At 37.8% G+C, this 15,874-nt stretch overlaps 1 protein-coding gene across 1 annotated transcript in view; it reads right to left on the bottom strand.

Moving 5' to 3' along the window:
- The window catches only part of MYO3A (myosin IIIA), a 126,144-nt gene that overhangs the window by 80,035 nt on the left and 30,235 nt on the right, over positions 1 to 15,874 (bottom strand). Inside the window, exons 4-5 of the mRNA XM_010562842.1 lie at positions 7,600 to 7,704; positions 6,881 to 6,980 (exon numbers count right to left, since the gene is read on the bottom strand). Of these exons, the coding sequence (XP_010561144.1) occupies positions 6,881 to 6,980; positions 7,600 to 7,704 (205 nt within the window). The remainder of the gene's footprint in view (positions 1 to 6,880; positions 6,981 to 7,599; positions 7,705 to 15,874) is intronic.

Here is a 15,874-nt window from a genome sequence, read left to right as displayed (position 1 = left end):
ATCAGCCAACAAACTGCATCTATCAAGCCTGTTCGTGGTAGGGAGAGGTCATAGCACTGTGTCACAGCAAGGGAACACGAGAGTTAGTGAGGTGTCACGATGAAAGGATGAAGATCAGTGTTGTGGTTCCCTCCCCAACCTCTAACCCAAGGTTTCAAATGCTTTCCCCACAAGACCAGCAGAAGGCTCCCTCATGCATCAGAAAACCAGGAGAGGTGAGCAATTAAGCAGATGGAACTGTTAAGATGGAGTCTTATCATGGACTCATTAATTACTTTGAGATAGTCCCTATTACTTTGGACGTGCTGTACAGTGTAACTGATTTTACTACTCTTGCTTTGTCATTATAGCAGCTGCTGGCTCATCTACACTTCAAAAACTCAACTTGTTTAGTATAATCACAGAATTTTAAATATTTTGGCCTGTATTTCTGTATCAGAATAGGCATGAATATGATGTAATAAAACATAACAAAAACACCTATGCATTCTAACTTATGTTGATCAATTGTTACTGATCACTAGTAGTTGTAAAGCATTACTAATATTCCATAATTTGTAAGAAAGAAGTAGCACACCACTACTAAGTCACAAAAGAGAATGTTGGCAGAATTACTACACACGCTTGGGGAAAAAAAACCCCAAGAAATGTATTTTATGAACTCAACTGAATTATGAAATGACCTTGATACTTTCATTTAGTATTGCCTAAATGAAACTATGTATGCATTTTAAAGTAAAGATAGAGTTAATATAAAAATACACTACCAGAAAGATTGTCTTATAATTGGCTTGTTTCACCAAATTGCAATTTGGTGAAATTGCAATACAGAAATGCCAGCATTAAGATTTCCTTGGTTCTTAACTTTGGATGACTTTAAATATTAGCTTTAAAAGAAGAATGACCATCCTCTCCATAACAAAATAATAATCCTATTATATTCCAAACACAAAAGCTGACCTCTATTTACCTGCAGTTTCCAAACTACATGGAAAAAATAGTTCAAGTATTAAACTAAGTAATGTCAGTTTTCAGTATGTCTAAATAAAGCAATACAGTACTCTCTCCCCCAATCCGTTTTTTCCCCAATGAGTCATACTCAGGAGAAATCTCTAGTTGACTCGGGCTACTATACATCCAGGATAAAACTGTGCTATCTGAAACTGCATTTGGAATGCCAAGACAATAGTCACACACAGCTTTTAAATCCAACACTTGTAACATTTGAAACAAAAGCAGAAAAATGCAAACTAAGCATGTTTGAAGTACAAAAATCACCTTACCTTCATTATATATTCCATTACTCTTACAATACATGTTTTAATTATGCAATCCCTTTATCCACAGTACTAAAGGAACCCTTGAAGTCATTATTCTATTAACTGCATGCAGAACAGCTTGTAATTTTCCACCATCTGCCAGCAGCAGTGAGGTTGCATTACCTTCTTTCCACGTCTTCCACTGGAACCTGCTTTACCTATAAAAAAACCTTACATCTTTCCTATATATTGCTTATCCAAAGACTCTAATGATGGAGAGTTTTAGATACCATTAATGAAATGCCTAAGATGAAACTGAAAATGGACAGTGCCAATCCTTTTCAATATCCCCTTTCCCACAGTGACAGTACTAGGCAAACTGGGGGGAATCATAGTATCTCTTGCAGTTAGAAATAGACTTGAATTCCAAAGATTTAATGAGTCCTCCAACATTTTATTTTCATTATGTGAACTTGAATATTTCTAATATCCATCTAGATGTCTGAGGTTGTTTTTTTTTTTTCCCCAATGACCTTTCATGGTAATAATGTCAACAGTCTAATTACATGTGGTATGAAAGTATGTTTTCATTTGATGCATAGAAGGACATGGCCTTCAGCAAGGAATAGTGCTGCTGGAAAACTATGCATTTGCCTAAGTGGTGGAGTACAATTTATATTTACGTTTCTTCTGGACATTTCCAAGGCAACAACTGCTCATCCTGAGATATTTCTAGTCTGTGACAGTAGGCTTCAGCAGTCCCATAGAAGTATGAGCTACCTGTACTCTTGTTCAAGACTACCAGCCTACAAGGTCAACCCTCAAAAACATAGCTGAAGAGGAATTTTCCGTCAGCATTACACTCTCCCCTTTTTAGCTAAAAGAATCACTTGCCATGTGATGTTTCAAAACTTTTAGTGGAAAAATGGTTCTTTCTTCCATGACTCCCCACATGTCAGCAACCTGTCCAGTTTGCTGATGGGGAGTTGTGTCCTTTAGGATCCTCTTCTTTCAATAACATATAAGTGTGAAAAGCTCTGGCTTTCAAGCTCCCAGGCTCACTGCAATGGCAGGAGATTTCAGAAACACATCAAATCTTTCAAAATGAAATGTCACTTGGACTTTTTCAGACCAAAGTTAAAATAACAACAACAATAATACAGCTAAGTTTCTTTTCTCCCATTTTGGAACAGCACATTATTTAACATCTCAGAATTTCTGAACGGGAATTGTGTCTTAGACTAACATTATTTAATGCATGAAAGGCCCTGTGCAGCATCCTGATTTAAAGAAAATAAATTGAATTGAGAGGTACTATTCAAAGAAGCAAGTATTTGTCAGCATAAGCAGATGTTCATAGCTCCCTATGAAATATCTTACACATTGTAAGATGCAGATGAATATATGAATTTTTATTACAGATGAGGTGTGCTATGTGTGCAAGTGACTTCAGGCCAGTTTTTTAACTGATGTAACAAGGTCAGACACTGAAAGACGTTTAGGCAGTGAAGGCTGCAGATAAATTTGTCACAAGACTTTCAAAAGGTACCTAGCATTAAATTAATTTGGATTTACATGCTAGAAGTTTTTGAAAAGTTTATTAGGTGCTTTTCTGCACCTTTAGTGGCTAAAATTTCTTTTGAAATCTGGCGCTCTAACATCAATCTGCTGCATACAACCAGAATTCCGAGAAACAGATGTAAAACATTTCCTTCCCAGAACACTAATAAGCAACTGTGAATATAATTAAGAATATTTATAAAAAGGGAATATGGTTCACACCTTGCTTGCCTCCAACTCTTTTTATACAATACATTATATAGCTGTCGCCCTTTAAAGTGCTGCAGGGAATTTAATGTAAACGTATATTTTTCTATCAAATTTCTATCCTATACTGAAAAACATAGCAGCTACAATTGAATATAGCTATTTATTATTTGTATTGATGCAGTAGAGGATGCTCCTTGCTTAACAGCATAATTGCTGCATTTCTCTGCCGTAAGATCCTTCCCCAAAGGTTTTCTACCAGAACAGCTTAACAGCTAATTCCCACAAATGTTCAGGTAGCAAAACTGCCTTCAGTCAACCTTATTCTCTTACAAGGAAAATATGGACTTCTAATGTATCTAGAAGTTTAATGAATTCAGGGACTGAATGTGTGATCATGGGATGTGCTTACAGTAGATCCCCTTGGCTGCTACTCATTATCTGTAGTAAAAAAGAACGATTTTATTTATCTCTGCTGATCTAAATTATCATACTGGATGGATGTGAGGAGAGAGGATGCTTCCCTGGTAACAGGTTATCAAACTTCTTGTGGCTTGGACAGTTTAAACTAAAACGTCTATCTTGCAGCTCCTTGATAAGCAATTGAGCTCCAGAAGCATTGATGTGGAGATGTTATAAACTCATTTACTTGATTTGATCATTAATCTATCAACTGGGATTGGGTGTTTCTTAGATACAAGAATATTACTGGGGTGATTAAGCAGAATATTACAGCAGAATTTTAAGAGAAAGCAAAAATTTCACTCTTCAAAGCAATTTGGGTGATGAACTGCCATGGTATTCTTTCAAAGTCTTTCTCATCCCTTTAACTATCAATACCTCTATGAAAGGCAAACAGTTCAGACTGTTAGCCTGGATTTTGGGAGAGGTCTTCCACACACTTTCTGTGTCACCTCAAGCAACTCAGTCTCTCAAAGTTTCAGATCCCCAGCTGTTAACTGGGAATTATAGTAATTTACTTCCTCATAAGAGTGTTGTGAAGGTCATCCATTATAGACTCTGCAGTGTTCAGAAACTATGGTCACAGCATACATAAATGCCTATGACACAACAACCATAAAGCAATGTGTATAAACTGTGTCACAAAATGAAGCTTCTGGAAAGTCAGTACTGCTGTGCAAGAAAGGACTGACAATGGTGGTACACTATACACCAAGTTCAAAGAGCAGAAAAAGAACAGAGGAAAGAAAAGCCATTCTCAAAGGTGATTTAATTCACTGAAAGTTAACTGTTTTTTTCACTTAATGGCTCTTAAAAATTTCCTAACTGTACTTTAAAAAAAAAAAAAGGAAAAAAAAAAAGACACAAGTTCCAAGTTACATGACTACACAACACGTACAGACTGAGAACAGGTCCTTTTCTAGTATTGTGCTCCGTAGGGGACTTCACAGGTCCATCTTCCAGATACAGGTTTTATGCACCTGTTTACATGAAAACCACCATAAAGAGTATCCGGGGAGGAGAGCAAAGGGTTCTTCAGGAACATCTCATCATCAGCGAGCATGCAGGAGAATGCCACAGACAAAATCACCTTTGGAAAGACTCACTTCCTCTGTCAAGTTGATCCACTGCCTCTGTTCCCCTATCCACAACAGAAAAGCTGTGTGCATGCTAGAAAGGGCTGTGTGATTATTTGGGTTGTTTTTGTTTGTTTGTTTGGCCTCATGTAGTAATTGGCTCAACCTAAGCCAAAAATTTTGCTTCCACTGAGTATTTACTGGGAGAAAAGGAGATTGTGCCTGCATGTCTATCTCATTCTGTAGCCTGCAGATTCACAGGCTTATATAATAAAAGATGGCTATGAGTTTCAGTCCCTGATCCAATAAACGTTTATGTACAACAGTCTGTAGCAGTGCCAACATGAGAGATTTTGATCAACTCACATTCCTGGCTAAAAAATACTCTTGGAATCTGATTAATGTGGGTTTAAATCCTCTTAAGTAGAAGACACAAATCTCCCAAATCCCAGCTGAATACCTTGAACATCAGGCTGAAGGGTGAATGGTATGGCTTCCATGATGATTTTGTGAAGACTATAAATTTTTCCCATTTGAAACTACTTATTATTGGCTTCAGATTGGGGGTGTGGGGTGTGGGTGGGGTGGGTGAAAAAGCCAGAGAAAATTTCTATCTGTTCCTAAGTTAAGGTGCAGTTCCTATATTCCTTTGAGAGGAAGGACTGCATATATTACAGGCCCCTCTTCGACCCACATAAATGTGTGTGTATGTACGTTTGTTTCTTGTGCACGTTCTCATCTGCGCTTTGGCATCACAATTTTTCCCACAAGATTTCAAGATTATTTTTCAATTACAGCCTTAGCAGTAGATTGCAGTAACTGGGGAATAAAGAATTCAGGTCCTCATCCCTACAGCTTGTATGTTTTGACATCTGCATAAGTGAATTAATTTTCAGAAGCATCGATCCTCCACGGCTCTAATTGCCTTCAGCACCTTAAAAAAATTAGTATCCACAACACATTAAAAACTTGTGGGCAAAAATATTGATTTTGCCTCACATTAAACTTCCAGACTACCAGAAAATACTAGTAAGTGTACGGCAGATAATTTAGGAAGTCTGAAGGCTCTTCAATGGAAGATTTTATCTGAAGAATAAAATAATGAACATGAATTTTCATGAATTTTCATTTTAATATATGAATTTTCAGAAGAATTAGTAACCCTAATAGTTGTGGGGTTTTGTATGTGAAGCAATGAGAGTTGCATAAATACAATCTACTGGCAAGAAGACTATTGGGACTACTGGGACTAATATTGGGACTATTGAGACTAATCCCATGATTAGTTTAAACAACTGTTATGTATCAATTGAATAAATCTCATAACAAAATAGTACGGTAAAGGAAAAATAAAGATTTTTCAATCTGCTGAATGGAATCATGATATTTACAATTGTCTGCTATGCTGTGAAGTAGTGACCAATAAACTGAATTTAAACATTAGAAGACAGTGTGCTACCAGAGGATAATAGTTCGTAATAACTAGCACTGCAAATTTTTATACCTCCCTTATACAAAACAAGAGTCAATACACTTTTAAGGCAAACCACTGTGGTATGGCTGACAATAACAGATTGCATCCACTTACCTGTGTCTCTGCTTTTCCCTTTTGGTGGTGAAACCAAATGACAGCATTCAACAATCACTTTAGGCCTAACAGACTTGAACAGATGCTTTTCATTAAATGCCAGTTCTTAGGTTTAGACTTGCCAAAAGTATGCTGTTAGTCTTCCCAGACTTTGGAAAGTGGAGATTATCTATATAATATCTCCCCCTCTACTGCCTTCAGGTAGTATCTCTTGTTTTGTTTCTAATCAAACTAATGAAGTATATGTGACTGAGGTGGAGCTCTCTCATTCTTCACAATATCTAGGAAGTTTTAAGTCCTGTCATATACAACATGAAGCTTTTGCCTATCAGCTCCTACTTTCACTGAACCAGCACACAGTCCTAGAGGAACTAAACACCAACCTTATTTTGAACCCTATTAACTCGCTTTGCCACTTCACTTACTGTGTATGCCCCAAAGCATTTGGCACTTACTACCACCGTATTGTAACTTCTATTTGTTAGCCATGCTATCAAAACCACATTAGCAAAATTGCTGGAAAACCCAAAGTTATTAAAACACCAAGTCTGTGAATATTTTATTTCTAGCAATCAAGTTAAAAAGTAACTTTGATTATCCAAGTGATTTTTAATGAAGAACTCAAAAACTTAACAAAAAATTAATATAATTAATCTTTTCTGATTTATTTTATTTTCCATACTTCAGATATGCAACATTGGTTGTATATATAAGTAAACATAACATACCAAAATCCACAAGCTTGACTCCTCCTTCAGTGGTCAGAAGGATATTATTTCCCTTAATATCACGGTGGATAGTTTTGTTTTCATGCAAATGCTGAAGTCCCTGGAAGGTGACATGTAAACATGAACTTTTTACTTACAGCTCTCTCCTTTGTATGACATTTGCAGAAACAAAAAGGTAGAAGAGTATGACAAAACTTAAAACAGTTTAAAACTCAAAACCACAGAAGTGTCATTCTCACTGGAAAAACACTTGGCACACCATGAAGAATAGATATTTTTTAGTTGTCCCACTTCATGTCAAATAGAAATTTTCAGATACAAGCAGAAAAAAAAGCACTATAAGTCTAAATGATATACTATACCTTTAGAGTATAAACTCAAATAAAACTGCTAAGGCCTAAACTCCACTGCAGAAAATCAAATTCTGTTTCAAATAAAATGAAAAATAAAGACACGTGATCCTGATTAGCTGAAAAAAAAAATAATCTTGGAGCAGTGTTTGAAATCAATTTTAATTCTCTTAATAATGAAACAAACAGATGAATTTTTCTTCACCTTGCTTGTTCAAAAAGAAATGTCTGAATTACACATTACCTTGATTTCATTACACACTGCTATAATACAAGACAGTGAGCTGTGTTAGTGGGGACATGATCTTTATTCAAAGAAAAAAATATGAGGTGAATATTGACTGTCCTTTCACTGAGACCTTATCTTACCATCAGAGCTTCACGTAAAATGTAAGCAATTATAAGTTCATTCATCCTTTCGCCTCTCTTCAGAAATCCTTTCACAAGATCAGTCACAGATCCACCATTGCACAGCTGCAAAACATCAGGGGAATATAAAAAGGAATTAAGAAGTGTTGGAGTAGCCACCTGGTTTTAGTTTTCAGTAGTTTTCGTATTTGTAGCCAAATGAGCTCCTAAACTGGCAAACCACAAATTTGTCCTTATGTTTACCATTTATACAAACAACATACACAGCAACTTGTGCCAATTTTTTTCACTGCTTTCTGCATTTAATTCTTCTTGCCCCAACACAAGTACAGCAGTCTATCTCTGTTTTCCTATATACATGATTGCTTTTCATGGAACAGAAGCAGCTTATAGTGCAATAAATTTGCTGTGAAGGCATGTTCTGTGGGGCACGCTAATTGCTTCTTACATTTGTCATGTGCAACTCACCAGCAATGCAAATTATTACAGCACTAATTCTCAGGTACAAAAGCTACATACAACATAAAATGGGTTTAAGGCATCAGAAGACAGGTGGCAGAGAAATTCCCCCAAGAAGAAAATCTTCCAAGGGGAAAGCTGCCCTCTTTGCCAAGCAGCACTTAATTCCTAGTGTAGAAGGGTGTTAAACACAAGGGATGGGCATTATGGAAGATAATGAAACCACCACGGAAAGGTCTCATCTCCCACACAAACAAAGTGGGCCATGGGTGTAAGACTAATTATAGCCCTTGTAGCATCAACCCTATCAGCTTCTTGTTCCAGATGCAGAGCCACAATCTACTCTGGACAATCTTTTCTCCTGTCTAAGGAGTTAGACTCCTGCAAACCCCTGTCCTGTCCTGTATACATGGGAAGCAGAGGTTTGGCCTTGGTCTCTAAAAAGATTAGTGAGCACACTTTACCAGCAGATTAGTTTAGACCTGCAATATTTCATATGTTCATTTTTATCGCTTACAATTTTTCCGCAGGAAGAAGCAACAAGGTAACTTTAGTGACTAAGCCTGTAGCAGTTACACACCTGCAAAGATGAAATTGGTACTTAAGCCCTTAAACTATCCATAATCCACCTAACAATACTCATTGATTGAAGAGCCATTGGCTCTGTAAAGGAGCAGCTGCTTCCAATAACAAATGGTAAGTTTTATACTGTATCATCCAGTAGCTTTTTGTATGAAAATAAATACCCACATAAGACATTTTACCAATGTAGTGCAGAACAGTAAATTCCTTTTGACTACAGATTTTGAAATCTATTCAAATTGAGACCATAATTTATCAATAAAACCTTTCAATTGCAGAACTCCAGACATCAGATAGATACTTTTGTATATGATTTTTTAATCTATTCTTCTATACCTCTACATTTTTTCTGTGCTGCAATTACAAAAAGACTTGCACCTTACAGTATAAAACATTTTATAGCCCTTTGCACCCAAACACAACAATAGTTTTCTGATCACCACTGGAACCCCAGGGTTGCATTGAACTTGTACCACATGAATGCCTACACAAATACCATTCAATACATAAGTCTTGTTGCAAGATGTGTCCCCCATCAGGTCAATGAAGGCTCCGGTCTCATAGATGCTGAGCTCTATGGCAACAATCTTGGAACTCACTTAACCTCACCCTTACTTCAGTGGGACAATATGCATGCTTAGAGAGGGAAGAACTCATATGCTTCAATGATGAGATTAAGCGCTTTGCTGGATCAGGGTCAGATTCCCAAGCAGGATTTCATTTACTGTCTTTAGCCATGCTGGTCTGCCTTCTCCACTGACTTTTTCTAGTTACTTTTTTTTTTTTTTAAATTACATTATCTTTCCAGAGTCTCTATTGTTTTAACTTTGCCACATCACCAACATGTTTAATCAAAGCAAATGAATGATGACAATTCTGGTTAATTTAATGTACTTGCATTTCAGGGCACTGAAACCGTCTGACAAGTGACAAACCAATTGTGAAATAAATTACACATACAATATTCTTCAAACTCTTTTTCTTCATTATCTAGTATTAAAATTTTGCTTCTTATAGATGGATCTTCTTCTGTTTTCTTTACAGACCTGGATATCTGTCAGTCTTTCTGTTCAAGGTAAAGAAAATTAACCCAGAAGGGAATATATTCTTTTTGTAGGTGGGAGAAGGAAGAAACTATACCTCAGAAATCACCTTCTTCCTTGTTTAGGCTGTAAAGCCAAGACTGAGTTTATTTGCCTGGGTCAGCAATGCTAATTTTTACTTTCTTAAACATGTCACTTTATCTTATTTTTCTACCCCTCTCATAAGATATAAATCCCCATTACGAGATAAGTATCTCTATTATAAGATAAAACACCTAAAATATCAGGCAAAGTAAGATAAGAAAACTGTGATTATTTCAGACCAAACCAAAACTGAACCTGGGTATGTAAAAGGTCAGGTGAGCAAGTCTTGACGGAAGAAGCAGAAAGTCACCTGCACCACCATGGAAGAGTTCAGAGCTAGACAGAGTTCAGCTGAGGATGTCATAAACACAGGTTCTTTCATGCAAAGGGCAATTTTTCTTTTGCTGCTTCTGTCTCAAAGATTTGTACTTTTACTTACATTAGACAATTTGTATTTTTTTGAGACCACCACCGCAGGAGGAAGAGGGGAGAAAAGCCTACATATTAGAATGCAAGCAGCTATAAGGAGGAAAAGGGATTATTGGAATACAACTACAATTAGAAAAGGAGATTATGGCAGACACTGTATGTGTGCGCTCTGAGCTGTGTGGGGCAGGAGGGGGGAATGATGACGACAACAATGACACAGGTTAGTATTAACCTTGTTCTATTTTTCTACAGGATAAACAAGTCTTCATAGGTAAAACGTTGCATCTGGTCTCATTTCCTACTTCTACTGTCTTTTTTTTGCAGGCGAAGCTGCTGCATGTCCCTATAACCATGCACATAATTAAAGTTCAAACAGTGATTCTTTCTCCTGAGTCAGACTATTAAATTGCACGTGTGTTCAATGCAAGCTTATCATAAACACCTCAAAAAGTCCCTCTCATAATGAGTTATGCTCTTCTCTTCCCTCTCAAAAGAATAAGTTACAGAAAACTACGATAGTCGTACCCGATGCAGTGCTGGACCATGCTTGCTTGGGAATCGGAGTAGACAGGAGATAAATTATCCTTGGGGATGTTGACCAGGATCTAGTTCATGACATAAAAACTTAAAGGGGAAAACACCCCTAAACCATAAAAAAAAAAATAAAAATTAAAAAATCACATTTCCTTAATTCATACAGTCCTTCAATGAGAGATTATGGGATAAACATTATTTAGCAGTACTGCTGGACTGGAAGTTTCCTGGGGCATTGTTAAATATTGCAGCTTATAATTATGATCTCTGCTGCTTCTTCATAGCATGCTGTCCACAGCAAAAAAACCTGTGTAGCCTCTTACCAAAGTTTCTATGTTTGAGTTAAGCTAACTGTAATGCTTGGATGACAAGAAATCATGAAGGCAACAGTGATAATTTTTTAAAAAGATCTTTCTAGTTTCCAGTGAAGCATCTATAGGAGAGAGATGCTAGTAGCTATTATTTCGTTTCAAGCATTGTGAACTCACATGGCCAAATAGCTAATCAGTCTGTGTCATGACTCCACATCATTTGACAAAATCTCCTCAGAATACCTTGATGAAGGGCACTATAAGCAGAAAACAAGAAACGCGTGGAGAACTCTGGACACAGACATCAGTAGAAGCTATGTGTCTATCTGAGCTGTGCCACAGGGCTGCTTCCTACCCTAAAGGTCAAAGTAACTCACCAAACGTAAATGTCCTTCAACCTGTCATGAGATATGGGCTCTTCTGGGAGGAGAGAGTAGTAATTCTATTGCTCTCTCCCACACTCCAAAAAACACACACGCACACATTCTCTCTTCCATGCACAGATGCATTTCTTGTTGTTTGTATCAGCTTTACAACACCTGTTTTAAACAACTAGTAATCCCAGGACAAAAATTGGGTATGGGAGAAGTGGTGGTGGCATCTGTTAGCTCAGGTTTGGCAGCTCAAGTAGTAGAAGATGTAAACTGAACGGACTTTCTCAGTTTGGTTCTCAGATACCACATGCTCTTGTATGTGAAACACATGCAAAACCAAAGCCTTTCAGTCTGAACTGTTTTTAGGAAGTCTCCAAAGGCTGCATTTTCCCAACAAAGGATAGAAATCTTCTTTTAAGCTTTGAATAAACGAGACTCTTATAAATGTCCAGCCTATGAGACATGGTAAGGGAAGATATTAGTGATCCTCCCACCAGGATGTTATTTACAAATGTCATCCTGATAACTTTGTACCTGAGCAATTTTCATCAGTTTAATGTTAGTCACTTCCTCTATTGTTCCCTTGTGATTTACAGGTATTTTCTTTACCAGCAGTATTTTCAGTGCCTGCACTGATAGAACGCAAATACTACCTCAAATACAAGCAACTAAAAGGGGGTAAACTGAACCCTTTGGGCTACCTAAAAGGGGGTGGAGAAGTCAGACAGATGCTTCCCAGAGGCACACAACAAACGATGAAAGGCAACAATCCCCAACTGCAAGATAGTAGATTCCTACTGGACATAAAGGAACAATTTTCCCACTGACAGCAGTTAAGCACTGGAACAGATTACCCAGCAAGTCTGTGTTATCTCCATCCCTGGAGATATTAAAAAATTGAATGGAAAAGACCCTGTGCAAACCTGTAACATTGAAGTTAACCACCTTTGAGCAGGGGCCTAGACCAAATAACTTCCAAAGGTCCCTTCCAAGCTATAATTTTCTATGATTCATAACATTTGGATTTAAAAATATTCAGTCCCTAGTTTGGATATTCAGACAGCAGAAAAAGGGGGAAAGGACTAAGGAAATAGACTGAGTCTTGCACACTCAGACCAAGGGAAAGAATAATTTGATAGAAGGCTTAATCCACGTGAACCTGCCTGCAACGGCTGTAGCTCTGATGGCCTCAGCTGATAGCTGTATCAGAAGAGGTGCTCATGACTCTTCGACAGTGGTAGCGAAGGGCTCCTCCCTTATGATTTTCTGGCACTCAAAAGGCAAAGACTCATACTGGGATGACATAGACTCCTCTACCCACCCACCTGCCACAACCCTGTGCTACTGTAATTGAGCTATTAGTATGCAAAGCTATCTTGAGCAATAGATTTATAAAATAGCATGTTCCTAACACATGAAATGTCAGTTTAAATTGCCATTGCATCACAGTCATGCAGGTGTTCTTTGTAGGTCTTACTCACTCTTCATCTGACCCAGCTGATACATTTCTCTCTATTCAGCTCTTCTTGATTCTGATGCCCATTGAATACGGATTCAGCATCAGCTTTGCTTTTAAGAAAATCATCAGTTGCACTTTTGTTGGGGCTATTACAGCCTTTAATCATCCAGCTGCTCCTGATTTATGCATCTGTACTAAGCTGTCAGGTAACATTTGCTTGCATCCTGCAGTTGTCAAGGTGCTTTAATCTTATTTCAGTATCTTGGATGCGAACAGCGGGGCAACTACAGTTACTGCCTTCCCTATCTTTACAGGCTGCACAGACATGAATGACTGGGTAGCACATCACATATGCACAACTTACGGCACGCACGAATGATAGATATGAAAAAGTCCCATTGTCCAACCTTGCTTTAATGTTATCACACATAAGAATGCTAAAAGCATCTCAGGCACTAATCTGTTTTTTTCTGTTCTTAGAATAGATCAATAATCTGACCTGTTCCACCAAGCATGCAGTACAGCAGTGCTGCCAGCCTCTGAGCTGACTGTACCATCCCTTTAGTACTGACTGCTGTAAGAACAAAAGATTCTTATTTGTTGCTGTTTTGTTGTCATAAAACTACAGATACATAGGAGTAAAAAGGACATCAAGAAATAATTTAGTCCACTGCATTTGCACTGTGTAGAGATCTGGTACTTTCAGGTGGTCCTTGACAGATATTTGTCTAACCTGCTCCTAAAAATCTCCCACTGAGGGAGACTCCAGTCTTTCTAAGTAGCCTGTTTCTGTGTTTCACTAGCCTGATAGACATTTTTCCTACTATCCAACCTGAATCTTTTTTGCTTCCAGTAAAACTGCTTTATTTTTGCCCTTCCCTCTAGTAGTCTTTGATAATAAATTATCATTATTCTCTATTTAACATCATCTCTGTCAGACTACTGTCATGACACGTCATTTTTCTCTTTTTTAGGCTGTACAAACTTAGTTGCTGTAACCTTTTCAAATCATCCATGCTTTCTAAATTTAGACTGCCTGCAATTTGCCACTGATGTTTGTGGCATGTTTTGCCCCAAACTGCATACAGAATTCCTTTGGAAATCTTGTCTTAGTGGGGAAAAGCTGAACAGAACAGAACAATCTCCACTTTGCAAAGAATCCCTTTCTGCAGTCCCATTGCCTAGTCAGGTATGTCCCATTTCTTCTTCCTATGGATAGCAGTACTTTGCATGTGTTTACTGATTTTTTTTCCTGTAACTCAAACAAATCCCTCTGATATTCACAACTGTGAATCTGATGCTATTCTCCAACATGCCTATAATTAAACTAGGTGTCCACTCCTGACTTTTTACGTGGACTTTGTTTCATCACCCAGGTTATTAATGAACAGAAACAGACCAAAAGCAGATGCCCATTTGAGATTCTCCCAGTCCAAAAGTGAATAGTGAGTCCATTTTAGGAAGAAGAGGTTATCTGCTTTATTGTTTATATGAAGTTTCTGTACTTCCACATTTGCCTCACAAGAATGTCACATGGGACCATACAAAATCCTTACAGAAGACACATCTATTGCTTTCCCCTTGCTACACCACTTATCCTGTTAAAAGAAGAGATTTTATTAATGTGATTTGTTCTGGTCCAACCCAGGTTGACCACTTACCACGTTACTGGGTTCTGGGTATTTTGACAGTGGTTTCTATTAATTTGTTCTGGAATCATTGTGGGTATCAAAGTTAAACAGGCTGGTCTGTATTTCCCTAGGTCATTATTTTTCCTCACTTTGTAAAGACATATATTAAACATTCTTGTATCTCATTTCTCTCTTGTCTTCTTCACATTAGTCTCTCTGACCTTATCCTTAAATGCTTGTACCTTAGCTGTGCATTTTTGTTTCTCCTATTTGAAGGCATTGTGAAATATTAAAACAAGCAAATCCTAATGCATTCTTACTCATCTCTTACTGTGCTTTTATCTTTTCTCTGCATCAGCTAATACGCTATTGTGCGTTGAACGTCTTTCAGTAACTGCCAGCTATCCTGCTTTCCTTCATTTTTACACTATTTTTCCTAAGCACAGGTACCTACCAGTTCCGCAAGCTGGGTGAAGCATACTCTCCTAAAGCCCATTATCCTTACCCTGCTGCTCCACCATTCTTCCTTTCCTTGGGAAAGTGAACACAATTATTTTGGGGCCTTTTTAAGTCAAATTTCCTTCCATCTTCAACTTTTCAAAAGAGATCTTCTCTATTAGAACAGAATCAACCTGATACAGCCATCTCCAGAGTCACTTTCTTTGCCTTCTGTCTCCAAGACGGAACTTGATGGACCATCCATCTTACAATCCTGGCTGTCACACAGGGTCAGCTGTGACCAGATTAACTCCTATTCTCCGCCGACAGTGTGACATGTCTTCACAACTATTACCACCAAAGAGCACATTCCACTGACAGCACCTAATGCATACCACAAATACTTGAACGTCTTTGTGAAGACTTACAGGGAACTAAATCAGTTTCAACAGGCCAAGTGGTTCAATATGCAGCTCCTGTCCGTGCAGCGTAGTTTTAATTTCACCTCAAATGGAAGAAAGATGTGCGCTATGGCTCCTATTTTTCCTAACAACAGTACAAGATAACCCATAACCAGAAGAAACCATAGCAGTGCTCTGTGCTTTCAGGTAGAGTTGATTGCTTTAAATTTAGCATGAATGAAATGTATCACTGAAACAGACATCTTTCCTGACTTATTTAGCTTCAGTGATCATAAACCATGTGGTATTTATAATTTTGCTCTCTTACATCATCTAGCACCTCCAGGGCTGTGTTAGTCACAGGCCCATGGGTGTTTGTTTGTTGCTTCTGACTTCTTTACTTTCAGTTTGGCTTTTAACTTATTTTCTTTGTCACACGCATGCACTGACAAGACAGCCAGCCAGAGGAAAAGTTTGCCTGCTCCATCTTAAGTAATACTGGCCTTCACAGCCTCTTATCTTTCAGTCAG

Source organism: Haliaeetus leucocephalus, unplaced genomic scaffold (assembly GCF_000737465.1).
Source record: "Haliaeetus leucocephalus isolate CR32 unplaced genomic scaffold, Haliaeetus_leucocephalus-4.0 Scaffold0, whole genome shotgun sequence".
NCBI lineage: Eukaryota > Metazoa > Chordata > Aves > Accipitriformes > Accipitridae > Haliaeetus > Haliaeetus leucocephalus.
The sequence above is the reverse complement of the archived record's forward strand: the minus strand, read 5'-3'. Positions and strand labels throughout refer to the sequence as shown.